Below are 27,536 nucleotides of genomic sequence, written 5' to 3' on the forward strand. Positions count from 1 at the left end.
CAATCATTGTAAAAACAAGCTGACCAAGTAATAAATGTCCCCCAACCATACATGAAGTCTGTCTTGTTTCAAAGCATATTTTATAAATATTGTGCATGTTTAGTGGACTCAAAACAAGTGGACACACAGTTACAGTAACTAAGGGTTGGTCATTCATGACATCACATGCTCCAAGACTCCCTGACGAATCAGCTGCTCACACTTCCAACGTGGCAAAAAGTGCTGAGGAACGAGAGGCGAGACAACAACATCACACCTTATAACCTTTCAAAAGGTTGCACTTTTCACAGGTAAACACCATATATCAGGAAATCCAAATAATGTGACAGCGATCACATGACATCACATCGCATGAGCGGTCTCAACGTACCTGACTGTTTTTCTTCAAAAGTATTATGGTCCCGTCGTCAATTTCAAACTCGCCATGATCTTTCAAACAGCGCACCTTTGAGAGAGAAGTTGACATTCACTTGGCAAACTATTATATATGTTGTTTAGAGGGCAAGACTCCAACATTTCCCATGTGGTTTACAATCTGGGTTGTGATGGTAGGGCTGATTGGTTATCTTACCTCTATGTACAGACTCTTAGGGGGTTTCACGTCCTGCGTTATGTCCAGTCCTTCCTCTCCTCCAAGAGACCTCATAAAGGTGGCCAAGGACTTCTTGTATTGGTTGAACCACTCCAACTACATGTTGGACCGAAAGCAATGTAATATCAGGAGTGTAAACAAAGTGCTGAAAGCAATGCCAGTCCTTATGTTAAACATTCTTACCTCTTCTGCACACAAGTGGAAGCGAATATTTGTGGGCAGCACGCTTCCATACTCCCACCTCAAGGCCCTGATCCGAAGCAGTCTGTCATAGCTATATCAGAGGAATTAATGACAATATATTAACAATCTACACATTTGCTGGATAGTAGGAAAACTATAAGGAAACACGTACGTCTACTCATATGCTTTACATTTAGTCATTTAGCAGACTTTACAGTACTATATAATAGTGGACTACATTGGATAGATGTTTATACTAATATAATGTCAACTGTAATACTCACAGGTAAGCAGCAATGCAGCGTTGATTTCTTAGCAGACAACAATGACGAAACTTGATCGTTGGAATCAGCTCACTCCGGCCCTCAGACTTGGCTTCATTACTTTGAGATAACATATTATTCATCAGTATAAAAATACAAATACGTGGAAACTGTCTCATACTTATTACTTGATTAAGTTAGATTCAACCACTAATATGAACATAGTCACCGTCGACTAGTATGACGGTGACTATGCTTATTATTATGATTATGCGTCTGATATTACACTATCAGAGTAAGCATACTTTTCGGGAATGACAACCAAGTATAATGTCAAAGTCACTTACACATCACTTTGATTCTGCTCATACAAAGCTTTCATCTCCTCCAGTACTTGCCTAATACCATCTTCCTGACAGTGGCAATAATGGAATTGGTTAGACGACAGTGGTCACAATGCTGGAAAACAACGATGATCTGCTCTGCCTCAGAGACACCCTGAATGTGTAGTCAGTAAACTAGCTAGCTTGCAACTTACGTTAAACGCTGGCAATTGACCATCACCCATCCTTTGCAGTTCTCTAATGAGCTCAATCGCTTTTTCACAGAACATTTTTCTCACCAAATGTGTGCATAAGATGTCACATAAAATAATTGAATGTTTACTTTACACCTTGTAAGTCTTAAAGCTAGTCTTACGCTCTCAGTTTCATTTGACCGCGAGTCTTTTTCGCGCCAGATTTACGTCACGTGACGGTTTGTTTTCGTTTTAGAGTGAAGCCAACGTCTGAGTTCCGGTTGATGTCTTTAAAAATAATTCAAAATAAAGGTCAAGAAACTAAATAAACTTTTTATTTTTTGAATGCGAAAAGTAAAATTTCTTGCCCAGAAATTATTAATTTTATGTTGGATTCAGGAAGGGGAAAGGAATATATAGTCAGTATAATGTTAGGATCCAACATAATCCTAAAAACAATTGACATAGTGTCAGAAGACGATTATTGTTAAGATGCCAATACATTTAGTCATTTTAGCATTTTAGCAGACGCTCTTATCCAATAAAGTGTCAGAGTTCATCAATATCCCATCATAATCTAAACTAGATTCTCCTGAAGCTAGTTTAGACTTTCTCACTGACAGAACTCTTTTGAATATTAATTGAAGCTATATGTTAATGTATCATGATGTCAGTAATAATATTAGTTTGACACCAAGTTATTTATCACATCGACAAATAGGCCTATAAAAATAAAAAAATCATTTGTCATCTTGCACTTTATGTACCTTTTAGACATGCTCCGTCCTTCTTTTTTCTTTTTTTTACATGTCAGAGTATCCAGACTTCTGTAACAATAACCGCGCAACCAAATTCACAAGTTATGGCAGCCTATGCTTTTACTCTGAAGGCAAAAAACGCTAAATCTCGAAATACGGTACTTGTTGTGATCACATGACCGGAAACTATGGCCACAAGTGACAAACTACACTGCACGTCGGCTACGTAAACTATAAATGTTGGACTGATTTTACAGTTCAATATAGTTTTGAGATCATTGATATCGTGATGTCTGCAAAAATAACGTAAAAGTTAAATGTTAGTATTACTTTGTGTAACGTCCTTTTGTGAACCATAGGCTGTTGTGAAACAGACATCGTTCCATATGATTTGCAAAATGGTAGTGCTAGCCAGATACTGTAGTCTAGTGTCTAAAGTTAGGTTTGCTTGAATATATAGGTTGCTATTTCTAAAATGTTGTGGGCATATATTCACGAACATCTATTTTAAGATATTCTGATTTGTTTTAAAACACTAATTGGTAATTCTGACCTTACAAACATGGCGAGCTAGTTAGTCTGATCTGATTGGCTGAAAGAGTACCGAGGCAAAAGGTTGATTTTGATCAGCTGGTCTCTGACTGCAGATACTTCTGCAAACAATGTAGCAAAAGTGCTGAATGTCAGCGTTGCTGGGGGTGAAAACAACTGTGCCGTGGCTACATCTTGACAGTGTTTCACCAACCGGGTGTCAGCCTATCTTCGTGACCGATCTCTTTACCATTAGTTTTTACTGTCATTCCACATTTTCCGCATTTGTGCTTCTCTTTCACAATTATATTACAGTGATGCGAAAGCGAAATAATTCGCTCACCGTGGAACATGACAGCTCTACCACGAACACATTGCTGGACACTAGTCCGAATTTAAAGTACTCTGGGAAGAAGGGAGAAGGTGTTTCAGGGCCCGGCGGTGTCCCGTTCGAGTCAGAGTTGGACAAAACAATGGGCAGACCATTTAGAAGGTAAGACAAATTGACCTTGCCTCATTCAAGTCACTGAGTTCAGTGTAGCCTACTGTAAACCAGAATAATCGATTAAAAATGTTGGCTCGTGTAACAGTGCATGCTTTTAAGACCCTGGGATTTTTTGCAAAACCAACACTACCATAATATTGCATCTTAAATCATGTTAAGGTACTTCACGATATCAGGGAAACTATATTCACGTATGCATAGTTTATTTTCACTAATGTGTCTACCTCTTATCACCAACTGTCACACTAGTTTTTCTTTGAGGTGGAACTTCATTTTTTGTGAGGAACAAGTCTGCTTGGGTATGGTAGCCTACACATGTAGATAAACATTCTTTACAAATAGATCGGCTGAAAAACTAGGACCAGTACAAAGTGGTTTTGTTATCATTAGAGCCCTTTTGGTTGATGGGTCTTCATTTAGAGTAGGCTGACTTGATCTCTTATTAAAGATGGTCTATTCCTCTTACATGTAGCAAAAAGGTCATCCCAAGTGATAGTCACTACAATGACAGCATCATTTTGGCATACCACATCGTTAGACCATAATATAGGCTAGCTGGCCTCCGGTATGCAGCTTAATTATCTTCCTGAGTTATCTGACCTTGTCTATTATGTTTTTCTTACCTAATCAAGGTCATTCTCCCCTCCAGTGTCGTCTCATGTCACAGGTTCAAATAATCTCCTGACAATTTGTGTCACCACTTCTGACCCTAGGAAGAGTCTGCTACCACTAAGCCGTATTAGCTAAATGTTATGCAAATCTCAACTAATTTACAAAACACTTGACAATCACAAAAACAATATATGTACTATCAGGAACATTTATAAAGAGACACCACGGGTGCTTTGTTTGTTAGCTACACTTTTTGAACTCTATTCTTCTTTCAGATTCAGTTTGCTCAAGAGAGGTGAATATAATACTGAGTCAGACAAATGAACACACCCTAGTCTCCTCTGAGAATCCCTAATGTCACCATTAAGGTTAGGTGTCCAATAATACAATTGTATCATTTTTGTCTTGAGTGCAGGTAAACTGTTTCAAGCCTTACTGTAAACACTCTTCAGACAAGGTTTTTTTTTTATTTGTATTTTTTTTAAATGGTTTATTGATATACATTTTTCACAGAAATGCTGAAGTTGTACCATGTGATCTTGTATACCAACATATTGGTCTTACTATTAAATGGGAAATTGGAAATGTGTTGATCCTAGATTAAACCTTCTGACAGATCTAGGGCTCATTGAGCTCTGTGACCTGATTTGCTGTAAAAAGTAGCAGCTGCATAATGGAAATTTACGAGTTTGGTTAACTAGTCTTTGTACTTAATTAAATATTTCCCTATCACTGTCCCTGGCAGAGCACTGTGTCCTTAACCGTGCAAATGCATATTTTTTGGTTAAAATCAATGATGTAATTGGTTCTCTATTTAATTTGTCTGAGCTGATTATTGTAGTTTTATGTTTCGGAGAAAGTCCAGTGTTAGTCCTAGTTCTCTGTTGTTGCTACTCATGTGACTACCGATGTCAGTCTGCATCACCACTAGGCAGGCCCTCCTTAGTCACTAACCTGATATGAGAACTGAAATCCAGACTCGACCTCAGGCCGGGTGTGATGAAGAGATCTCAGTTGGCTAACCGTAGTTGGATTTGGCTTATCCATAGAAGGACTTGGCTTACAAATTCTCCTAGTTTACTTGCCCCCGATGGAACAGATATGCAACAACCTTCAGGGAGATCTCTTTCTATGACCTAATTTGCTGGGTGGGTGGATTGAAGACTATTTTAATGGAAAGGTGTGTGTGGTACAGGAAGATTATAATGAGAACGGCATACCATTAACTTGGTCTGGCATCACTCACAATAGGGACTCTGCTGAGAGGCAGGGAAGCCCATTGTTAAAAACTGGAGAGATGGACATAGTCATTGATGCAGTCCTTTATCGCCTGCCAGGCCTTTGAACGTGCCGCTAAGTAATACATGTTGACTTTAATTTCCCTCTAGGTCTACCATCTGCTCCTCCCTAGTTCTTCCTGTACTACTGCCTCCCCTGGTAGACGGTCTCCTTACATAGCTGCCTGTCTGCCTTAAATATATTAGGTGTCATTCATTCACTTAGTTCAAAGTCCCTGTCATGTTCTGTTCCTGAAGCTGCCATGAATCAGATCCCCCCCCCCCCTGTCTTTTCTTCTCCGCTTCCTTTTATGTTTTCAACCTCCGATTTGTAGATTGGTTAAACGTCTCTTTTCTCTTCCCTGTCACGTTACGTTTCCATGTCATCTCTGCTGGGAGCATACTTCCTGTTTGGTTTCTTAGATCTTCACAGCGATGCCTTCTCATTTTCGAAGCATTAAAATGGCCTACTGGAAGGCCTAAAGATTCCCCGGATGACCAAGATTTAGGCTTGTCCATTCCCTGTCACTTGAAATCTGCAAAACAATCTCAAGTATTGGCATGGTTTTGCTGACTGCATGTAGCATTACTCTTCTCATAAAAAATAAAAAAAACCAACACAATCGGCCTTTGTGGTGCACATGACTTCAACCATATGATGCTGTGTGTGTCTTGTTGGTGCTTCTATTGCCCATAAGCGTTCACACTGTTCTCCACCAGTGTCAGATTCATAAATGTGAAAGGTTTTAATAATAATACTGGTTAATGAAGCCTAATTGCACAATTCTTCCTAAAACCCAGCCATTCCACTGGCTCACTGCTTATGGTCCTGCAGTTCCTTCAGATTACGCCTAAGTACCAAATACTCCTATAAAGTAATGCTTTGTTGTGCAATTGAATATGTGACAGAATATTGTTAATGGCAAAAAAAAACTAAAAAAAACTGTTAAACTTTGGTGATCGGCCTCATTCAGAGGTGAAGCATCCGGGCCTGGTCTTGGTTGTTTTTCCAGCTAACTCTGTCGACTAGCAGACTATCTTACAGTAGAGCTTGTGTATGTGGCGTGTGAGCAAGCGTATGAGACTGTGTGGGTGTGCAGCGCTCAATGCAGAGGCACATTTTTAGAATCCACTCAGGGAACATGAGCTCTTGTGGGCCGTCTGAAGGAGTGGGTATCATCATAACCACTTAGCATAGAGGTTGGGACAGAAGTTCAGCTTGCATGGTAGCGATAGCCAAAAAAGAATCTCAAGTTTTCGTTGTATTTTTTCCCCCCCCCCACATCAAAGCTCTAGACCCTGAGAGAACCTCTCCTGCAGCTGTAGTCGACGCACAGTAGTACTTCTGAAATCCAACACCCTAAGTATCTCCCTAACCCTTCCATGTCAGGCTGCATTAAGCTAGCCTGACATTTCCTGCTCCAGCCTGGCTGGCAGACCTGGTTCTCTCAAGGTCCTGGCTGCTTGCACTGTCACCTTGGGCAGCCTGGCCTCAGCAGGGAAGGGATGAACTAGGCTTAAACCGCCCAGAGACTGCAGAGGCTGATACTCCTGAAGACGAGTAGGCTTAGACAAGGGAGGAGGGAGTCAGGTGGCTGAGCGGTGAGGGAATCGGGCTAGTAATCCGAAGGTTGCCAGTTCGATTCCCGGTCAAGCCAACTGACGTTGTGTCCTTGGGCAAGGCACTTCACCCTACTTGCCTCGGGGGAATGTCCCTGTACTTACTGTAAGTCGCTCTGGATAAGAGCGTCTGCTAAATGACTAAATGTAAATGTAGAGAAATGTTATTTGAAATTAATTAGGCACCTAGTTGCACGAGCCTTTTTTGCCTCCATCCTTTTATTTATGGTAGATTAATCATTTTGTAATGAGCTTTTAAATGTTCAATACCCTGGCGTACGCTACACCAGGTTAACACGGACGATGCAGGCTATTCAATGTCCCTAATGAAGGATGAAGCCGGTCGGCCGGGCAGATGAACAATGGGATGTGATGCAATGTAGCTTCCCCTCTGCTCCCGTCCGCGGGGCTGTAATCAGGCCCATATGGCGTCAGATTTGCATGCACCCAACCTGACCCCTCCCCCCCCTAGCTTCTTCGAAGCTAAACGCATTAGCAAGCGACGCAGGTGTCACACCCTGCGTCTGTAGACCGACGTTGTTTCTCCTGCGACCGCCTCTCCAGTCTGCTTGGGTGTTTCCCACTCGAGACTCGGCCTGAGTCCCCTGCCAATGACCACACACCGTTTGGTAGTGGCCACTGCACAAATTGCAAACTCACTTTGAAAACGGTCCAAATCCAGTTCGACCCCATCCCCCGACCCGCGAGCGTAGTCTGAGGTAGTTCGGAGTGCAGACAGAAGGGCTTCACGCGCCAGGTGATCCAGCCACCACAGCCATCTGTCTGTCTGGCTGGCTGGCAAGGCCAGTGCCAGGCCACTTCTGAACCAAGCCAGAGTGCAGTCCACCTTGTCCCAACTTGTCAGCCTTGCGCTCCAGTCAGTTCAGCATGCAGCTGCCAGCTTGCCACTATGAGCTCCAAACCTGCTCATTTGCTTCATTATCTGTAAAGGATGTTGGGTTTGGTGGCACCTCTTATCATCCCCCCCCCCCCCCCCCCCCAACACACACACACACTTTGCATATTCACACAGATACTAGCATACCAATGCATGATACTGACTGACGGTTGCCATTGTCTTCATGTAGGTGTGGTAGGTATATGTTAGCCATTCACCTAGGTGTACTAGCTATACGTCTCCATATCAGGTTTCAGATAATGTTCACTGTACGTGACTGAGTTTTTATGGAACTTGACCCGGCCTTCTCTGTCGGCCTCCCTCTCTCTGTCCCCTTGGCTCCTCGATAACACAGTACCTCACCGGCTCTCTCAACAAGTCTGCATTATTCATAGACCCACAGTTAGCTCCTGTGCTGCACACTCTGAAAATGGGCTTTGCATCCCTGCACTAACTTCACAAGGCACGTTTACATTTACGCTGCGTGTGTGTGTGTGTGTGAGAGAGAGAATTGATGGAATCCAATCTTTTGCTTAGGACTCGTCAGGCTGACAAGCCACATTTAAATCCAGATCTTGTCATTTATTTCATGAAACAGACTCTGTGTTATTTGATAATTTCATGGCGAATAAACCTGTTTATCCCTTAAACATTAGGCCTACCTCTGCCGTTTTTAAGATGTATCCCCTCCCCCCCACCCCACCCCCCAGTGACTTCCTACTCTGCAGCCTACTGTATCTCCCCTGTCTGTGTTATACAGTCCACCACACTACCAGTACATTAGAGGTTACGACACACCTCCAGCAGGGAGTAACCCCTCCCTCCCCAGGGTGACTGTACCTCCTTGGGGGGTTGTGGGGGGGGGGGGGGGGGGGGGCTGTGACGAGGCACCCCAGGCCCCCTTCCCTGACTGATGCCTCAGCCGGACCATCGTGACACATCAGCCCCGCCAGCCACTGCTGGGTGGTAGACGTCAGCGCTGAGAGCACCGTAACACGCCACCGAGAAGGCCAACCAGGGAGAGATGGAGGGGGAGAGAGAGAGATGGAGAGGGGAGGCGGGGGGGGAGAGAGAGAGATGGAGGAAGAGAGATGGAGGAAGAAAGAAAGAAAGAAAGAGGAAAGGGAAGCTAAACAAGCACCCTCCCTGACCTTTTTGACATCCTAACGTGAAGACGCCTTCACACGAGCGCACATCCCGGCACGCACGCATGGTAATGCCTGACGAACACAAACACAGTGAGCATGTGTCGCGCTGCTCTGCCTGGAGGACCTGGAAGGACCTGTTTGTGGTTTTGTTCCCCTCCGCTGCAGGGGGACCCCTGACTGGCTGAGTCCTTGCTGCTTGGGCCTAGTGTGTGTCAGGGACTGCTCCCTGCGTGTGGGGTAAGAGACGTGATCCACTGAAGTGCAACACATGGATGTGTCATGTTGTGATGACGGTAGAGATGTGTTAATACGCATTGATGGGCTCGCAGTAAAGCAGAATTTATTTTCTATCTACTGGAAAAAATAAGAAATCTCTCCCTTGAGTGGCCACATTCAATGATCATGTTCATTGTTGATACGGTTTCTTGTAATTATAAACTGACAGATATGGACATGTAAATGTACAGCGCTTCTGCTTGTTGAAACAGACGTCACAGTGAGATCCACTGCTCCCAGGCCAAAACGTGCATTTAACATCGGACAGTGATTCCGTTCTGAGGGAGGGATACAGGTTTTTGGTTATTGTTTGAGTTTTGGTTGGTTTTGACCAGTTTTGTTTCTACAGGCCTCTCCACTCTGCAGCCTATGCCTTCATTATTGTCTTGAATAGAGCCACCTTTCTAGTCATTCTCAAGACCCATTTTTCTGCTTCTCTCCAGCAACTTACTATTAGGCCTAGTTAACAAAGCACAGTCCGAATAGTCATGTTACATTCCATAAATGGCTATATCCTTCCCTGCTATAAGGCGTTAACCTGGAATGCGACTTGAAACATCAAACAGTCAGTGTATCATGTGCCTTCCTTTTGAGAATATCGGCCTGACTTGTGTGTTCCCTGTGTTTTCCAGATACGGGCTGGCAGCAAGACTGAAGAGGATCCTGCTGTGGGTGCTCGGGATCTACATCACCATCCCCTTCATCGTCAAGCTCTGTCCCTCCATTCAGGCAAAACTAGTCTTTTTAAATTTCGGTGAGCGAGTCCACAAGTGTAATTGCGCGGTGAATGTTCATAAGGAAAAGAGCCCTCATGCGTTTGAACCAGAGATGTTTCTGGAATCATTTCGCAAACGTAGCGTGGCTCGCCCAGTCCACGGGTTGGCTCGGGGTCAGTCACTCCGAGTGCACGCACAAGCAGATGTGAGAGGCCCCTACGTCTGGGTGTGCGCGCGTGTGATTCGACAAGGCCCGACACTCCAGACGGAGGCAGTACTAAAAGGAGGACATTCCATCTGTAGGGTTTCATCGCACGCACGCTCACACACACACACACACACACACGTGACCCCCCCCCCCATCCCAACCATCTGATAGGCAGCGTCGGTATGTAACTGAAGTGCTTTTCATGCATTTTTATTGGCCGTAACGGGCAGCATTACACCTACAACATTGATGAGTCAGCTTTCGGCAGTCAGAGAGATCCTGAGTGATGGTCTTCAGTTACCTGCCACTAATATGGTGCTGGAGGTTGGATGGAATTGTTAAAAGAGGTTTCTGCTAGGTATTTCCATGATCGATGTGGCACACTTGGAATGTAATTCGGAACCTGGAATTGTAAAGTCAGTTTATTTACTGTTTGGATGTACTGGTACATGGTTTTTAGCATCACACAGTAGTGAAGCTAAAAAGTCACAGGCAATGACACGCTGTAAGATGCGCCTCAACTCTTAATTCCTGCTGACAACTGAACACTTTTTTAGGCTATCTTGTATGGGAAGGTCGCCGTGGAGGAAGTGATGAAGCGAGCCGTCTAGGGAGGAAGTGGAAGTGTCTCATGAGGGCCGACTAAGCATAAAGAGAGACTGTTCCTCGCCCAATTGTACTTGCTGTACACTTTCGCAATTGTCTTCCCACAAACCCATCTAACACGCGACTCTCTACCCCCCCCCCCCCGCCCCCCTTCCTCCCGTAGTGCGGCTGCCCTATTTTATTGACCTGAAAAGGCCTCAGGACCAGGGTCTTAACCACACCTTCAACTTCTACCTGCAGCGAGAGGAGGGCATCAACATAGGTGTATGGTGAGATGTGCAAACACATACCCAGCCTTGCATACATTTTTACAAATGTATGCAAAACGTACTCAAATACAACGGCTTCAGTGTACTTAAATGAAGACCTTTGCATATGGAGTTTTGTCTGTCAATGCTCCAGCTCTGGTCAGACCACCTTCTCCCCCCCCCCCCCCCCCCCCCCCACAGGCACACAGTCCCAGACCAGATGTGGGAAGAGGCGCAGGGGAAGGACAGGGAGTGGTACGACAGCGCCCTCCAGTCCCCCAACCCAGTCATGTTGTATCTGCATGGCAACGCGGGCACAAGGTAAGTCCCTCCTCCACACTGTCCCCAAAACGAACACGGCCCGTAGATGACCTCGGCGTTTGTTTGTCGCCGCAAAGTTCCGTTTTTGCCCTCGACTGGAGGCTATGCACAGGCAATCCATTGAGAGAGCGAGAGAGCGATTGGCAGGTGCGCTTGCAACCCCTCACCTTTAACCTCATGAACTTGTTCTTCTTGTCTGTCGCAGAGGAGGAGACCATAGAGTACAACTCTACAAAGTAAGGTCAAACATGTGCTACTCTATTTATAAAGGCCTGTGGCAGGCTTCTTCTTCCCTGTCGTATTCAATATAATAATCGTATAATATCAGTATGATGCCAAGACTGTACATCATTTAGTCATGTGTTTCTGTCCCCCAGGTCCTTAGTTCATTAGGCTACCATGTAGTCACTTTTGATTATAGAGGTAAGGGCTACATTACATCTTTTCCCCCTACGTCTCTTTCTACCATCCCAGAAGGAAATGTATGATGACTTAGCACAATGTTAACAACAAGTTTTTCTGACTTCCAGGTTGGGGTGACTCTGAGGGCAGCCCCTCTGAGCAGGGTATGACATCAGACGCTTTGGTCCTCTACCAGTGGTTGAAGGAAAGGGTCGGCCGCAAACCCCTGTACATCTGGGGCCACTCTCTGGGAACCGGGTAGGAACACACGCGCACGCGCAGGATTGGCCAAGCTTTCACCACTGGCAGTCTACACATAGTAGCCTTGGTTCTTTGTAACATGGCCCTTGAATAGTGACTGTCAAAATGGCATGTACAATTATATGGAGCAGTAGGCGGAGAGCTTAAAAGCCATCAAGCTCCACGTTTCTGGACTAATTGCTCCTTTCCATTTCCAGAGTGGCCACGAACCTGGTCAGGCGTCTGTGTGATGGAGGTAAGTGTCCAAAAGGACGGAGCCCTGAAGACGCTGAGGCTCTGACCTGAGCACAGTGTACAGGAGCTGCGACAATAGGTGCCCAAGATTACTGGCCTTTCGCCAAGACCTCCCCATGTATCAAGTGTCCAGGCTGAATATTTCACCCACTCTGGCTGGGACTGGGTTACGGTGTAGCAGTGCATACGGACATGTCCGAGACGAGACTGACCTCCAGCATAGTTGAAATGTATGGAATATCCTCTCGGAAGAGCGCTGTATTGTTTTCAATATTCCTTGCGAATATAAGTCCTAGACATGAGAGTAAATGTATTTAAGTTATCATTTAGATTTCAAACATGGAATAGATTTCTCTCTCCGTTTCCCATGTTTTCAGGAACGCCCCCGGATTCCTTAATCTTGGAATCTCCATTCACCAACATCAGAGAGGAAGCCAAGAGTCACCCCTTCTCAATGGTGAGGCGTCCTTCCACTCCCGTCTAGTCACCGTAAGGAGATGCTGTTCTGTCGTGTTCCACAGCGTCTGTGTTTCCTTGTGTCCTGCTAGGTGTACAGATACCTCCCGGGGTTTGATTGGTTCTTCTTGGATGCCATCTCCGCTAACGACATCCACTTTTCCAGTGATGAGAAGTAAGTATGCCGATCTCAGCTCTCAAAAACATGTTATACTCTTCCCCCCCCCCCCCCCCCTTTCCGATTCCTGTTCGGTACCTAAGCAGCCAGTTCTTCAGACTAAGTAGCAGGGCAGAGTACAGTCCCTGAACACAACGCACAGAGTATGTTTACATAACAGCGGTTTGTTGGGTCAATATGGTAACTCAACATGTTATTAAGTAGCTTTTACCCCTCATATTATAAGGGTGTGTGCGCGCGCATGCTCGCTCTTGTGGAGCTGATTCTCAGCATGAGAGAACTAAGATCAGTGTGTGCACTACTTGTCCTCTGGTATGTGCTGACTCGGCTTGCAACCCAGGAAGGGCCCTAGGCCTATTGTCCAATAGGGGGCTTAGGGCTGACCCCAGCAGACAACCATTCATCTCTGTCAAACAAATCCATACTGGGGCCACCATATATCAGCGTTGCACAATTTCAAGTCAGTTGTTGTCCAGCAAGTTTCTTCGAAAATTCCACGGAATGTTCCCTAACTTCTGCCTGTGCCCTCTCTCTCTCTCACTGGCAGTGTCAACCACATTTCCTGTCCCTTGCTCATCCTTCATGCCGAGGATGACACCGTTGTGCCCTTTCATCTGGGGAAGAAGGTAGCTGGCCATTTTTCTTCTGGTCACATTGCTGATTCATTGGTCATAATCTGTCTCGTCACTTTGAACCTACTCCTTCACCCTGATTGAAGTGTCTGGTCCTCAAATGAAGGGCCTGATACTTTGGTCGACCAAAGTCAACAGGAGCATGTTTTATAGTTGAATTAGTGTAGGTAATTAATATCCGGTATATTTGCAGCAATAAAGTGGCTGCAGTCTTGGCACCAAGCACTGCTCGTTGCCGATTTAGAATTACTCTCAATTTAATTACTCGAGATTGATTCTCTTTTATGATGTCTTAAAAATCCCAGCATATTTGATTAAAATTTTAATTTGGAAAAAGGAGTGCTGAATATGCCAGCGCTCATTCCTCAAAGTGTAGTTATGAGAGTCTCAAAGGCTGTTAACTTAAATAATGACTTGAATTGCATTTGCGTTATGGCAGTGTGGGGAAACGAAACCTTTGAGCCGCAATTCCCTCAAAGACATCACCACTGCTGTTGGTCCAACATCAAATACCACTGTCCTGTACTGGGGTAAACATGTTGTTTACATTTCTCACTATTCCTTTTTCTCACTTCCTCAGCTCTACAACATTGCTGCCCAGTCCAAGAGTCTGAGTGGCCACAAGGTCCAGTTCATCCCCTTCCCCGTTTCCCTGGCTTACAAACATAAGTTCATCTACAGGAGCCCAGAGCTACCGCACATACTCAGGTACACGTACTGTAAACCTACCCGACCTCTACAGAGCATGATGTCATCGATTGTTTCTGAGGAATCCCGGCTTGCAGACGTGTGCAGACCAACTGATGTTAATATCAACCCTCTCAACCAGAGGGTATCTAGTGGTTGCCATCGGGATTCCTATGACCCAAGAGCTGCTGATTCACACGGCCTTAGTTCAGACTCTAGTTCCTCTACAAGCAACAGACTGCCTCACAGTTGACAATGTGTGTCACAACCGCGGTCCAAATTTGGCAGTGACTCACCAGTGGAGAAAATTAGTTGCGCAGTGGGTGTGTTAGTGGCAAACGGGGCGATAATAAAAGAGTCTCACCTAGACTCTTGGCTGCGGCCGACATGAAGACTCTTGGTAACTGTTGTTTTCTTCTCTCTCTTTTTGTCTTGTTTTATAGTGACTTTCTTGGCTCGTCTCATCCACACTCATAGCTAACAACGATTCTGCCCGTACACCTCTTTCCTCCTACACACGCTCAAACACCACATACTGACACACACCCCCCCCCCCCCCCCCCCAATAAACCTTAGAGGCTAGTGCATCATCACATCACCGGAACTTGTACATACATGCATGGACTGAGGACACACCATTCGTGGTATTTAGCATTCCTGTTGACATTGAGAATGACCTGCAAGCAAAACCAGAGCACTGGCGAGGAGAGGAGCCACTGTCGGACGTGGCTTGCTGTCATGGCTGCAGAGATCAAGAGGACAGCTTGAGCACAAAGTATAAATATGCACTAATCTAATGAGCCTTGACATCAACATCACTGGCGTTGAAAATGCCGTGGATGAAGTTTTCATTGCACAATGACTAGAAATTATGTACATTCACCCGAAGGGTCAGCGAAAGAGATGTTGATGCCCATCAAATGGATCTTTAAAACCTATGTGTTTAACAATATATATTTTTTGTTTTAATATTATGGATTAAATATGTATATCGGATGACAGGATATTTGGACAATTATGTGAAGCTTACGGCTTGTTTAAATGTCTCTTGGAACTAGCTTTATTTAAATATCACAATTTTAAAATAATATACATTTAACTTGAATATTTTGGGGTTTGGGGCCACTAAGTATCATTATTTATCTTCTCAGAGAAGTGTTGTCACTTTGCATAAGAAGCTATATTGGTGAAAAGACTGCAGGGCTTAGTAAATGCCTTTGTCATCTGGGTCACTGATAGTTAAAGGTAATTTCCCCTAAAAAAGTTGTTAGTAAGTCCCCCCCCCCCGTCCCCCCCAAGTTGTAACTCTCTCGCAGAGTGATTGGCAATGTCAACATCTGATTTAGTCAGAGTGGTTCTTCTTCAGACCTACGTCGTGGAGAAGAGGAGTGCTTATTTCACTGTTATGGTCTGGGTCCTTAATGGTTTATGTCCTCTGTGGCTGGGGGGCAGCTGTGCAGTGGAGCTGTAATTAATTTAGTTTGGCTCTAAGTGTGTGTGTGTGTGCGTGCGTGCGTGCGAGGCTGAGCACCACCTGCAGTGTGGCAGTATGGCTGCCCTCTGCAGTGAAACTTCAGTGTGTTGGCTGCTGCTGAGGGGAAATGCCCCCCTCCTGCCCCTAGATCTAGTATGCAGGACCAGACCAGTTTGGGGCCAGGAAATAACCAGGCACAGAGCTTCTGACTCTGTGCCTGCACTGTTAGTCTGTTTTCAATTCAATATCAAGTCCCTCATTCATAGTCATTGTTTGGCAATGCAGTCTAATCAGGTCAAAGGAAATCTTTGTCTGTTTTTGTCATTGTGGATTGGCTGTTGTTAAAAGCAAGTTTAAACAGTGTTGCTTTTAGGTTTTGGGGATGTGCAATGTTCATGATCAGCACAAAGCAGTTAGGTCAAATATTCCCTTATCTTCAGACTTCCTTTTAGCTCCATGTTTCCTTACAAATCAAAGAGAAGGAACAGATAAATTGATCACATTATTGACAGTGGGTCAACTCTCCCAGAATGTATGACTTGTATATTATTGGGGTGAATAGGCAGTGAGTGAAGTATATGCTCACCAAAGGAAGATTTATCAATATATGCATGTACAGTACAATGGACAGTAGACTTAAACTGTTGTAGGCATTCCCCAGTTAGAGTTGGGGCATGTAGAGTGTTTCTGAATTGGATGAAAACTATTCAAGCCACGGAACTTCTAAATAATAAAACACAATCACTATTTTGTATGGGTTTATGTCCTGTTCTGAAAGGAATTTATCATGGGCTTATTGTGTGCAATTTGCACAGAGTTTAGGGGACCAGATATGTATTTGATAGTCCCTACTAGACCTGGTTTTAGCCCTACAGGTTACTGTTTCCAAAGCACGGCTCCATCCTCGGGGCAGCTGTGGATGTCGTCTTTATAAACCAAGTCACACTATGTCATGTCAACTCCTCAAAGCCCCTTCATTCGCAGATATTATATTCAAATCTCTGGTCACACAGGACCTTGACCTTGTACTCTCATCTGACATTCACCCGAGTTCACTCTCTAATGTAAGTTTGATGTCTTCTGAAACAGTTTTGCCGTGTGTAGTTAGATGTGACTCTCTGTCATGTACACCAACTTCAATATACCAGAGCTAGATGACTGGGGACAACTTTAACAAAATGTTTAATTTAATGTATTTTCAAATCAAAAAGCTTTGTTTGTTTTCTTGATCTTCATAAACTAACTGTCCTTTTATTAGGATTATGTCTTGTTTTCCTTTCTGATATTTCAAAGTTTTACACTTTTTCCAGCTGTTGAGCTGGACTGGACATTTAAATATAAGAATAAACAATGGAATGATTGAATTACCCGAGTTGGTTTCTGAAAAACGGGTGCTATAACTGGCTATCTGACATGCACAATATTCTTTTGTTCACTTAGTATTGGTTAGATGAAACGTGCTTGCTTGGTGCTGGTGAATGGGAGTTGTAGCAGCCTTGTTTGACCTGTTTAGCAGACGTGCATGGCCAGATTGCAGAGGAGAGGGGTGGAGGCCATGACATAAGAAGATCGGCCTGTACAACAGGAGCTTGGTGCTAAACTTGTTGATTTTACTGAAGTATCATGACAGGCGCTCTTTCAATAAGATTTGACAGTCTTTCAAATGGTAAGTGCAGAAGTCTTTATTTTATAACAATCTTGTTGATTGCCACATCACTTCAATCTTTTGCAGATGAAAACATTCTTCTTTAAGGAGAAGGTATACTGAATATGACATGTTTTTTTTGTTTCAATCAAATTAACATACAGTATTCAAGTACAGCTCAGTGTCACACCCGAATGTGGATATAGCCATTCCTCCACATTCACCTCCACATAGGTCACGTGACACAATGTCAGCCACTCCAATGTAGTCTCTAGAAAGTGCAGGATGTTGTGACAAGTCAGTGAGAACGCACAACAGATGGAAATTCCTTTACATTACAAATATACACAAGAATGAACATGGCACATTTTGTCACAGCCCATTAACCAGTATAAAGAACAGAGAGCATGAACATTATGATAAACACTGGTCCACTGATAACCAGGAACTTCACAGTACGCATTTTATGCAACTTGAGTCATACATTAAATGTTTCGATAGGGATGCTTAAAGACGAGTTTGTTCCCCCGCGATAAAAGTCCCATCGGTAGCAGAAAACTACAGTACATACACAATAAAAGTGGAGAGGTCACAAGGGTCTGGGTGGCTTAAGGAGTTTTTGGTTGACTGCTTTGAGTCAGCAAGTTGGCCTGTCTCACTGGTCTGTTGGGCACAGAATCGAGAGGTACTGTTCAAGTAAAATAAGGAGTGAAACTAAGAAAAAGCTATAACGTTTCCTGTGTGGCCCCTTCCAGTCTCCTCTGATGTAAATCAAATAACATGTTATCTGTATAGCCATTTTTACAAGCAATGTCACAGAGGGCTGGAAGGGATTAGCTGCATGATGAAGTCAGCCTGATGAAGACCAGACTGGTATAGACGTGACTGGTGGAGTTCTGACGAATGGGAGTGCCAGCAGCTTCTCAGCGACTGGATTCGACGGCAGGCTCGTTGGGAGGCGGGATCTTCACACTGGAGGGTTCGACACCCCAAATCTCCCGGGCGTATTCAGAGATGGTGCGGTCGCTGGAGAACTTACCGGAACAAGCAATGTTCTGGATTACCATCTTAGTCCATTCTTTAGGGTTCTAGAATGGAAACACAAGTCATAGTTATTTTACACATCGCAAAATGTTGTCAGCATGTCCTTAATTTCACCATTTTGGGTTCAGGGACACTCGGCACCTAATTGTAGTCCACCTTTGTGACAAAAAAGAAATACAACACCCTTGCGGGTTGGCAGTTTCAATGGCAGTTGGCAACACCCCATGGCAGTGCTGACCTAAGCAGCTAATGCTGCGATGTGATGCACACTTAAGGCACCTTTCGGCTGATCAGATCGTGTCTATGCCAACAGTGGCCGCAATGCTCAATGAGAGCCAAGCGCCCAGAAACACTAGCCCGTAACCCAGCACCACCCCGACGCACTCACACGTCTGACCTCCCTTATAGCACAACGCTAGAGGCGGTGGCTTGGAAGAATGGTGTTGACATTTCAGGTTTCTACAGGACAGCGGGCACAGTGGCACACTGGCATCCTCTAGTGGCGTCCAAAAAATTGATTCGAGTTTTGGGGAAATTGTTTATTTACACTCCAGAGGAAAGGGCATTTTGAAAAGCGGAGGAAATGCCTCTTCGATGACTCACCCTGTACAGTTCACCGACCCGATCTTGGCACTCAATGTAGGCCTCATAATCAGCAAACACTTTGAACCTGAGGAGACAAGGGGGGAGGAGGGGGGGGGGCAAGACAATCTGCTTTAGAAAAACGAAACCGCACCTAATCGGATTATAAGAAAACAAACGTGGCTGTAATAATATCCGAACCTGTCGTGGTTCATCAGCATGTTGACGACGTCCTTGAAGAGATCAGGCTCCTCCGGACTGAAGCAACCTGTCTGGATCTGGTCCATCGCCTGCTTCAGCTCTGGCAGACGCTCGTAGTAGTCTCTGGCATTGTACCTGCGTGGAATGTGTGGGGTCCAGGTTATTCAATGCACTGATTTAACACAACAGTGCATTAAATGTGCATTTTTTTCGATTTTCAATCAAATGACGTGGACAGCTCATCTGAAACTTTCAGGATGAACTGCGCACAGTTTTGTAGGCTGCAAAGGGTAATATTAAGAATGCCAAGCTCATTTCTGAATTTTAAATGGAACACTTTTTCTCCTCAGCACCACAAGAGTAAATGGTTTTAGACCGATCGAGACTGAATCAAGTCGTTCCTTCTAGACATTCTTCTCTCTCACCCTTTCTTGTCCATGGCCTCCACATCCTCCACTCTCATGCCGAAGATGAAGAGGTTCTCCTCTCCAGCCTCCTCTGCCATCTCCACGTTGGCACCGTCCATGGTGCCGATGGTGAGGGCACCGTTCAGCATGAACTTCATGTTGCCTGTGCCCGAGGCCTCTGTGCCCGCCGTGGAGATCTGCTCTGATAGGTCAGCTGCAGGGATCACTGGATGACACAGGAGAGGGAGCAGGCTCGGTGACAAATAAGCACTGAATACGGAGCCGCTAAGAAATGTACTGATACTGGATATTAGTTTAGAAACATCATTTCTCAATAATCTTTCAAGTACTTTTGGAAGTAACATTACCAGTGTCAGTATTTATGAAATTGGCAGAAGAAAAGCTATCTATTTTACCCTATCAATCAAGAGCAATCTCTCATCCTTGTCCCCTTGTACCTTTCTCAGCCAGGGTCACCCGGTAGTTTTCCAGGTAAATGACCTTGAGCCTGTCCCCAACAATGGGATCGTTGTTGACCACCTGGCCCACCGACGTGATTAGCTTGATAATATTCTTGGCCATGTGGTAGCCAGGTGCAGCCTGGGTAAAAGGGACATGTGTGAAATATCGACAGCAACTGAGATGTACGTGAATGAGTTCTCCTCGTTCACACTCCCATGATGCAATGAAGAGGCGTTTGCACACTGCACCTTTCCTCCAATCATCACTGTCCTGGGAACAAAGTGCTTGCTTGGTTCCTTTTTAATCCCTACACGGGTAATAGAAAACAATGCAGTTACAGAATGTGAACGTTTTCTCATCAACACAGTTGTTTCCCATCCTCCCGTCTATGTCAGTTTGGACTCTTACAGGTAGATGGCAGCACAAACACCTGAAACAACACAGCGGACATACTGTGTGGAAAAACACGTGGTCAGCTGATCGTCACACCTATGTGGGCATCTTGGACATCTCGTTCTAAAACCATAGGCATTAATATGGATAAAGCACCAATGCGCAACGCAGGGTCCATCCAGAAATGTTTTATCGAGTTCGATGTTGGAAACTTGACTGGTCTCTGGATTCTGGTCTTTTGGAAGTTCATGTATGTTACTGCTGTAGTCAATTGTGATAGTGTCAGTTAAACCAATTGTTCGTAATGTTTAACAGGATTCTTATTACCAGACAATTACTTCAGATTAAGGTGCATGCTGGTTATTCAACCGCAACGTGATGTGTCCGAGTTCTTACTGTTATAGAAGGTGATGATGTGCAGACAGTTGAGAAGTTGTCTCTTGTACTCGTGGATCCTCTTGACCTGGACATCAAAGATGGACTCTGGGTTGATTTTGACCTTGTATTTCTCCTGTAGGTAGGCTGCAAACTTCTGTTTGTTCTCCTGAAACCACACGAGTGAGAAATCATCAGACGGGATGTGTCAAATGGGCTGTAAGAGAAAGATGTCAAACTGTACACAGGTTAGAGTCTGACGTGGACGCGTACCTGCTTTGCCTTGGCCACACTGTGAATGAAAGCTTCGTCATTGATGAAGTCGAGCAGCTTCCTTAGCTGGAACAGGTCTGTCATGAAGCCTTCCCCAATTTTCTACAGTAAAAAAGGAAAACCTTCCATTTAACACTAGTTTCCAGTTGGATGTAACTGTTTATAATTTCTGCTGCCACCTGGAGATTTTTTGGGGTTTGATTTTAAACAGGCCTAGCAAGATCTCCTACCTCAACAATAATATCAGCCAGGCCGGGGTTGCACAGCATGAGCCAGCGACGAGGAGTGATCCCATTGGTCTTATTCTGGAACTTCTCAGGTTCTACCTCGTAGAAATCCTTGAAACTGTATTGCAGAAATAGAAGTCTGGAATCAAACACATGCACAAGGTGGTTTTCCAATCTACAGGAGGATGGAAACCTATGCCAAAATTGGCGGTTGGCCGAGCCTTTTCACCTCGGTGGAGCTTTAATGATTATTTTCGCTCGTCTCTCAAACGCATAGGCTTCACACACTCACACAGTCTGCTGGACTATTTCGGAGTGTATGCGAGCAACCCCGTTGACAGCGTGGGAGCCCACCACACACAGATGGGCCATGTTGATCCTCTTGGGGTCCCCCTCCTCGATCAGGGACATCCTCCTCAGGCGGTCGTTGTCTCCTGGGAACATGGCGGCTATCCTCTAACAGGAGACAAACAGAGCATTACCAGTCAGCGCACACAAGGAGAGTCCCAAAAGTGTCCTAATGCGTGTGTTGTAGTATTCAGTCAATGGCAACATATTATTGTTTTCTTCATAAAGCAGAAATTGGATGCACCAAAAATGGCCAGTAACACTTTCTCTTTTGGATCTGTCCTCCAGGACTGGATTCTGTCCTTTACAGGATGGCTTCAAACAGTACGTCAAGCATGAGCATAGAACGTTATGATTGGTATGATGAGTATGATTCCTTCGACGGGAAAACCCAAGAGCTCTGACAGGGACCGGGTGTCCTGTCAGGTGACAATGTGAGGTGAGGATCTCACCTCCAGGTGGCGTCGGTTGATCTCGTAGACGATCTGCAGGTGCCGGGGCAGCAGCGTCTCAAACATGGAGACGGGCCAGCGTTCCAGGGCCTCGGGCAGCACCGTGTGGTTGGTGTAGGCACACGTCTGACACGTGATCTCCCACGCCTGAGAGGACAACCGACACAGGCGCATGATCACCACACCGGAATGACAATATTGCGTTCATTTAGCGGAAGCTTTGATCCAAAGGGAAGTACGGGAGGGGGTTCGGACCTGCAGCCTCTTGACCTGCAGTCAAATGCTGTACCGCTGAGCTATACCCAGGTGATGAATTGTTGTATAAGATTGTAAAAATGTTAGGTTAAGAGTTGTGTAATTCTTTGACGCAAAATGGATGCAGAGGGCATAATATCAATGTCTATTTACAATCCTCACCAGACCTTTCTGTAGTTGCAATACCTACGGTATTATCATATCTTTAAAAGATAGTAACGTATAAATAAACTCATTGTACATAGTTCTACAGTAAAGTCGATCATGCCTCACTATTGTGGTTTCCAGTTATCACACTTCACAATAGATATCACACAAAGCTTCTGTAAATACCACCAGACTTATTATCTACAAGGCAGAACCACACCTACTCTATAGTATCACTCTCCTCCCTTCTTTGCATAGTTCGTTGCTCTTCATAACAAAGCCCCAGGTCAGAGAATGTCTCACTTTGTCCCAGTCCAGCTTCTCCACATCCACCAGGATCCTCATCAGCTCTGGAATGGCCAGGGCAGGGTGGGTGTCATTCAGCTGGAGGGCCACCTAACAGTGCGGGGGGAGAGGAGACAATCCCATGCAGGTTGAATGCTTTGGCCAACTGCCATATAACTTCAAAGGATTTCCAAATTACCCTGAGATCTGTGAAGGGTGGGATGGCCACTCACTTTCTCAGGGAAGGTCTCAAAGGAGGTCCTGACGGGGTCTCTGCAGCCAAACTTGGAGGACTTGAAGCGGCGGATGATGTCCTGGAGTGTGGCGGCCACCACAAAGTACTCCTGTTTGAGACGCAGCTCCTTCCCTTCAAAGAACTGAACACAGACACACGCGATTCAGAACCTCACACGACGCTTTTACAACCCATGTTCTTAGAGAACTGTATCTCATGGTATCACTATGTCATCCTGTGTTTGGACATCCTTTTACTTTGCGTGATTTATTTTTTGACTGTAACTGCATGGTGAATCTAAGATGTAGAAGTACATTTGCTGTTGTGTCCAGTGGCCTAACAGTGCCCTAAATTGTTAAGCTACCATTTCGACTGAGTGGGTGTGAGAGGTGAAGGTGGGAACAGATGGCTGAGCGGTGAGGGAATCGGGCTAGTAATCAGAAGGTTGCCAGTTCGATTCCCAGCCGTGCCAAATGAAGTTGTGTCCTTGGGCAAGGCACTTCACCCTACTTGCCTCGGGGGAATGTCCCTGTACTTACTGTAAGTCGCTCTGGATAAGAGCGTCTGCTAAATGACTAAATGTAAATGTAACATGGCTCTAATGGGGCTTTCTCTGTTTGTACACAGAAACTGGAAAAGGCGGGCCACCCTGTTTAGGGCAGTGCCTTAGTCCCTGGGGATATAGAGTGACAAGGATTTCCTCATCCCCACTTGAACAGCTGATGTGCTTCATGTTACAGGACTCTCCTCTACAGTAAGTATGTGTGTGTGTGTGTTGTAGTGAGGAGTGTGTGCTACACCATAGAGCCCTGATGTCCTTTTAGGGTTATAGCTTGAGAGAATGCACCCGCCCCATGTGACCTCCTGGATGTGAGATTATTTCCCTTTATCTTTCTCACACACTCATGTCCCTTTTCTCATTTCCACGATGGGCAAACACACTCTCCCTGTTCCAAATGTGTTCTGGTCAACAACAACAAGAGACGTACATTGTCATTTGGGTAGAGGACTCTGGAGATGTTTTCTGCCTGGTTACGGTCCAGCACAGCTTGTATGTAGTCTCCAACATTGACTGTAGACCAGGCAGAGTGGAGAGAATTATATAAACACAATACTGTGTACATACACAAAGTTACAATCAAGTAAGAATTTACATGTAAACAAACAAACAAAAAACGCTAATTGTTTGTTCAAACCGTAACTGCTGTATGATCTGTTTCAGATCCATACCAAGTCGTGTGATACTGTAACAAACAATTACAAGCTCAAGAAACACTAGCCACATAATTTCATGGTCTTTGCATGGTCTACATTGGAAACATAAACTGGACCAAATCTGCCTCCAGTGCAGCTGTTTTAATCTAAAAATATCTTAGGAATCCACACGGGCACTTCACTTCAAGATAACGAAATAACTTCCAATTTGAGACAATGACTTAACGTTGTAAACTGTCACTTGATCTCAATTTGAAAGGCCCCCCATTTGGTTAACTTGACCCAGGTTGACGTTTGTGGACGGAGTAGGTAGAATATAGTTCAGCTACCCCCTGCCACCTGCCTCCTCACAGGGGTGTACCCACAGTCAACACTGGTAGGCTGCCTTCTCCCTTCCCCCACCAATGGCATTGTGCTGGTACATGGGGGCAACGCTTAGTATTCTACACAGCTCTCTCCTACGCTCCATGAATCCAATTTACCTCAGTAAGGGAGAGAACTTTAACGTGTGTGTGTGTGTGTGTGCGCGTGCAAACAGTATGTGTGTTGAATACCATTGTATTGTTGTTTCTTGAGTAAAATCACCTCTAAATAAAAGCAACTACTGTCTATCAAAACCAATAATCCCTTTCTATCATGTAAAAACTGGATAGCTTTCAAACATTGACACATACACTCCTGCAGGTTGAAGTCTTTGGGAGCCTTGGCAGACCACAGTCTCATGGTGTTAACTGTGTTGTTCTTGTATCCAGGCACAGGAGTGTCATAGGGCATGGCTAAGATGACCTGAAAACAGACCAAACAGACCAATTATAAGATAGAGATGGGTGGGTGTTTTTGTGTGTGTGTGTGTGTGTGTGTGTGTGTGTGTGTATGTGTGTGTGTCGCACACAGACCTGGGTGTTCACCCACTTCATTCCCTCTGCAGTGTGTTCTACTTGGCCATAAAAGTGAATAGGTAGCATATACTCTGGGCGGGCTTTCTCCCATGGGTTACCATAGCGAAGCCAATCATCTGCCTCCTCCACCTGATTGGGAAAGAAGATTAGTTTTCAAACAAAACAGGGTGTATAATCATAGGTTAGTGATTCCTCCCAGGTTTCTCTTTCTCTACCTGCCAGCCATTGCTGATCCTCTGGTTGAAGATGCCAAACTCATAGCGGATGCCATAGCCGTAGGCAGCCAGCCCTAGGGAGGCCATGGAGTCCAGGAAGCAAGCTGAGGCAGAGGATTGACAGTGTCATTGTCGGGGTAGAGCGATAAAATACTGTATATAGCACACCATGCCACAAATAGCTTATCCCTTATAGAATGTGACTGTCTGTGTATATCAGTGTCAACATGTTGGAATTTTTGCTCTCTCACCTGCGAGGCGGCCCAGTCCTCCATTTCCCAGTCCAGCATCTTCTTCTATCTTCTTCTATCTCCTCCAGCTCCTCCAAATCCAATCCCAGCTGGCAAAAGGTTACAACCCATTTATTATATGCACAGATATGCGATATGCTCATCTCGAATGAAATTACTAACGGCGCGAAACCAACAGCCACTTGATATGGGGCGTTGCCTACATTCTTAAGGCTCTTTGACAGTTTTCTAGAAGTTTGAAGTATTTTAGGTCAAGCACATATCCATCTAAATTCAGTTGGTCAGGTTTGAAACTTGAAATGCAACAATGTCTCATGGTAAATGCATGTGGTTGCCTGTTTTGTGTCTTGTTATCACACCTCACTTTCAGAGCATCTGGTTAGTAGCGTTGCAATAACAAACAAAGCAAACAGAAATGTCCCTTAGTCACTGCTATTGATAGCTGGCTGCTATTGACTCAAAGCACATTGTCTTTACCTCCGGAGAGTAGCCTCAGAAGGGCTATACTGTCAAGAATGAGGTTCATTTCAATAACACAGGGAAGTGTGACATTGGTGCTGAAAGCACAGCAGTGTTTACCTGGTATATAGCCTCATCACAGGCATTCTGCAGGCCAAGATTGATCATGGTGTTCTGAAGGGTCCGACCCATATAGAACTCCAGAGACAAGTAGTGGATCCTCTAAAGTGAAAGAAACAGGGTGATTCACTATTAGTCGTAATTAGCATAGGCGGAAATCAGGATTTCTGAGCCGATCGATACAAGCATGAGTGATTCAGTGTTGTTTAGAGTCAGAGGAAAAGCCACCAGCATGATATATAGCATCAGGTCACAAAGTGCAGGTGGCTATCATTACAATGACCCCCTTTCCACCCACCTGTCCCCTCTACCACACCAGCCTCTTTAGGCCCTTAGGGAACTAAGTAAAGCCATGATCACAATGAACATAAACAATGCAGTGCTGAGCCAGTGGAACAGCCAGCTTGACAGGGCTGTAGGCACTCAGGAGACAGACATGAAGAGGAAACGGATATGCTGTGCTCTGGAATGAAAAGAAACACTAGACTGCCTGTTTACAAGCCACACTCTATGTTCTAGCCAGTAACATAAAAGAAATGTTCCCAACACCACGCATACGTGGACACAGACAATGTTTAGCCTGTTGAGTACAGAGTAAGGAGGAGTTTGCATACAACCCACCCAGTCTGGTATGCATGTTATGCAATATTTGGCATGTGTCCAACCTGTCTGTTTGGGGTTTTGCAGACCTGAGCATTACAGGACAGATCTATAACACGCACCTTATCTGGCTATGCTATGTTACACCATTCATAAGACAATGTTAATGATTTCAGAAGTTTTTTAATCAATTAGAGTCCGTAGCTTTATAGCTTTTACACAAAGCTTGTGACACTGGACTCCAGTTGGATTCCTGATCAAAACACTTCCGCTAGTGTTGCCTGCAAAAAAAGCGAAACATGCAAAATACACCTAGTCACTTGCATGGAATCATATTTATTATTATTGAGTATACAATGTCACTACAACATCAGACACACCATGTTTTGCCGGGAATTACAGTTTAACGAATGACCGGCACCAGGCATGACAGAGGCTGTCACTTTCTGGAAAATGCCAGAAAATATTTTCCCTACCTTTGGATCCTTCTCGTAATAATATTGCTGTGTGCGGATCCATCGCCCTACAAGATGGTCCCTGACCGTGTGGGCCAGAGCGAAGTAGTAGTCCCGTGGGGTAGCAACATTGCGATCTTTAACCAGAGTGAAATGAAGATGCCTATTGAAGCTTTTCTTAATTTCTGCGACATCACCCAGTTCTGCAATGCCACGGACGCTGATCTGTTTTCTCTTTTCGTAGTCACTCAATGGCGTGGTCATGGCTCCTATAATCAATCCCTTTAATAACTTGTTGATCAATTTTAAGTGTTATGATCAAGTCCGATGCGTAAACTTAATGGCAAGAGATTAAAGACTTGAAAAAGTAACACATGGGTGGGAGTGC

The 27,536-nt window shown here is 44.7% G+C and overlaps 3 protein-coding genes across 6 annotated transcripts; 1 reads left to right on the forward strand and 2 right to left on the reverse strand.

The window, feature by feature from the left end:
• Window positions 1-22: 22 nt before the first annotated feature.
• On the reverse strand, window positions 23-1,786 carry gins1 (GINS complex subunit 1 (Psf1 homolog)). Of its 2 annotated transcripts, none has more exons than XM_067235623.1 (7): window positions 1,577-1,786; window positions 1,386-1,450; window positions 1,060-1,158; window positions 776-866; window positions 572-688; window positions 371-445; window positions 23-222 (listed from the first exon to the last, which is right to left on the reverse strand). In XM_067235623.1, exons 1-7 carry the CDS (start codon window positions 1,649-1,651, stop codon window positions 154-156), a joined length of 591 nt encoding a protein of 196 aa, XP_067091724.1. In that variant the 5' UTR covers window positions 1,652-1,786; the 3' UTR covers window positions 23-153. The 2 variants fall into 2 exon arrangements, with proteins under 2 accessions (XP_067091724.1, XP_067091725.1); XM_067235624.1 differs by having other exon boundaries at window positions 572-664; window positions 1,577-1,762.
• A 720-nt stretch (window positions 1,787-2,506) lies between these two features.
• abhd12 (abhydrolase domain containing 12, lysophospholipase) lies at window positions 2,507-16,857 on the forward strand. 3 transcript variants are annotated; one of them, XM_067237064.1, is made up of 15 exons: window positions 2,507-2,632; window positions 3,160-3,337; window positions 9,070-9,141; window positions 9,813-9,934; window positions 10,874-10,979; window positions 11,160-11,279; window positions 11,485-11,515; window positions 11,657-11,702; window positions 11,810-11,939; window positions 12,140-12,177; window positions 12,554-12,633; window positions 12,725-12,807; window positions 13,358-13,436; window positions 14,023-14,150; window positions 14,573-16,857. In XM_067237064.1, exons 2-15 carry the CDS (start codon window positions 3,162-3,164, stop codon window positions 14,604-14,606), a joined length of 1,245 nt encoding a protein of 414 aa, XP_067093165.1. In that variant the 5' UTR covers window positions 2,507-2,632; window positions 3,160-3,161; the 3' UTR covers window positions 14,607-16,857. The 3 variants fall into 3 exon arrangements, with proteins under 3 accessions (XP_067093165.1, XP_067093163.1, XP_067093164.1); XM_067237062.1 differs by lacking the exon at window positions 2,507-2,632 and having other exon boundaries at window positions 2,990-3,337; XM_067237063.1 differs by lacking the exons at window positions 2,507-2,632; window positions 9,070-9,141 and having other exon boundaries at window positions 2,990-3,337.
• Window positions 16,858-17,269: 412 nt separating this feature from the next.
• On the reverse strand, window positions 17,270-27,484 carry pygb (phosphorylase, glycogen; brain). Its single transcript, XM_067237060.1, is given in 21 exon segments — window positions 17,270-18,336; window positions 18,896-18,962; window positions 19,076-19,210; window positions 19,501-19,708; window positions 19,941-20,082; window positions 20,193-20,251; window positions 20,734-20,881; window positions 20,986-21,087; window positions 21,216-21,330; window positions 21,505-21,668; window positions 22,013-22,159; window positions 22,718-22,810; window positions 22,933-23,076; window positions 23,924-24,006; window positions 24,824-24,935; window positions 25,046-25,177; window positions 25,264-25,367; window positions 25,515-25,563; window positions 25,565-25,603; window positions 26,094-26,195; window positions 27,170-27,484. Coding segments are annotated over 21 exon segments (2,553 nt in total). The 5' UTR covers window positions 27,413-27,484; the 3' UTR covers window positions 17,270-18,171.
• Window positions 27,485-27,536: the final 52 nt, after the last annotated feature.

The sequence above is a fragment of the Osmerus mordax genome, chromosome 5, assembly GCF_038355195.1.
Source record: "Osmerus mordax isolate fOsmMor3 chromosome 5, fOsmMor3.pri, whole genome shotgun sequence".
NCBI classification, from domain to species: domain Eukaryota; kingdom Metazoa; phylum Chordata; class Actinopteri; order Osmeriformes; family Osmeridae; genus Osmerus; species Osmerus mordax.

Bases quoted from the DNA above. Each gene is read 5' to 3' on its own strand.
- gins1 (XM_067235623.1), bottom strand. From the start codon at position 1,651: ATGTTCTGTGAAAAAGCGATTGAGCTCATTAGAGAACTGCAAAGGATG. The intron at 689-775 runs GTAAGAATGTTT...TCCAACATGTAG, and splicing joins TCCACTTGTGTGCAGAAGAG to TTGGAGTGGTTCAACCAATA. The intron at 446-571 runs GTAAGATAACCA...TCTCTCTCAAAG, and splicing joins CTAAGAGTCTGTACATAGAG to GTGCGCTGTTTGAAAGATCA.
- abhd12 (XM_067237062.1), top strand. From the start codon at position 2,994: ATGTCAGCGTTGCTGGGGGTGAAAACAACTGTGCCGTGGCTACATCTT. The intron at 3,338-9,069 runs GTAAGACAAATT...CCTCCGCTGCAG, and splicing joins ATGGGCAGACCATTTAGAAG to GGGGACCCCTGACTGGCTGA. The intron at 10,980-11,159 runs GTGAGATGTGCA...CCCCCCCCACAG, and splicing joins GGCATCAACATAGGTGTATG to GCACACAGTCCCAGACCAGA.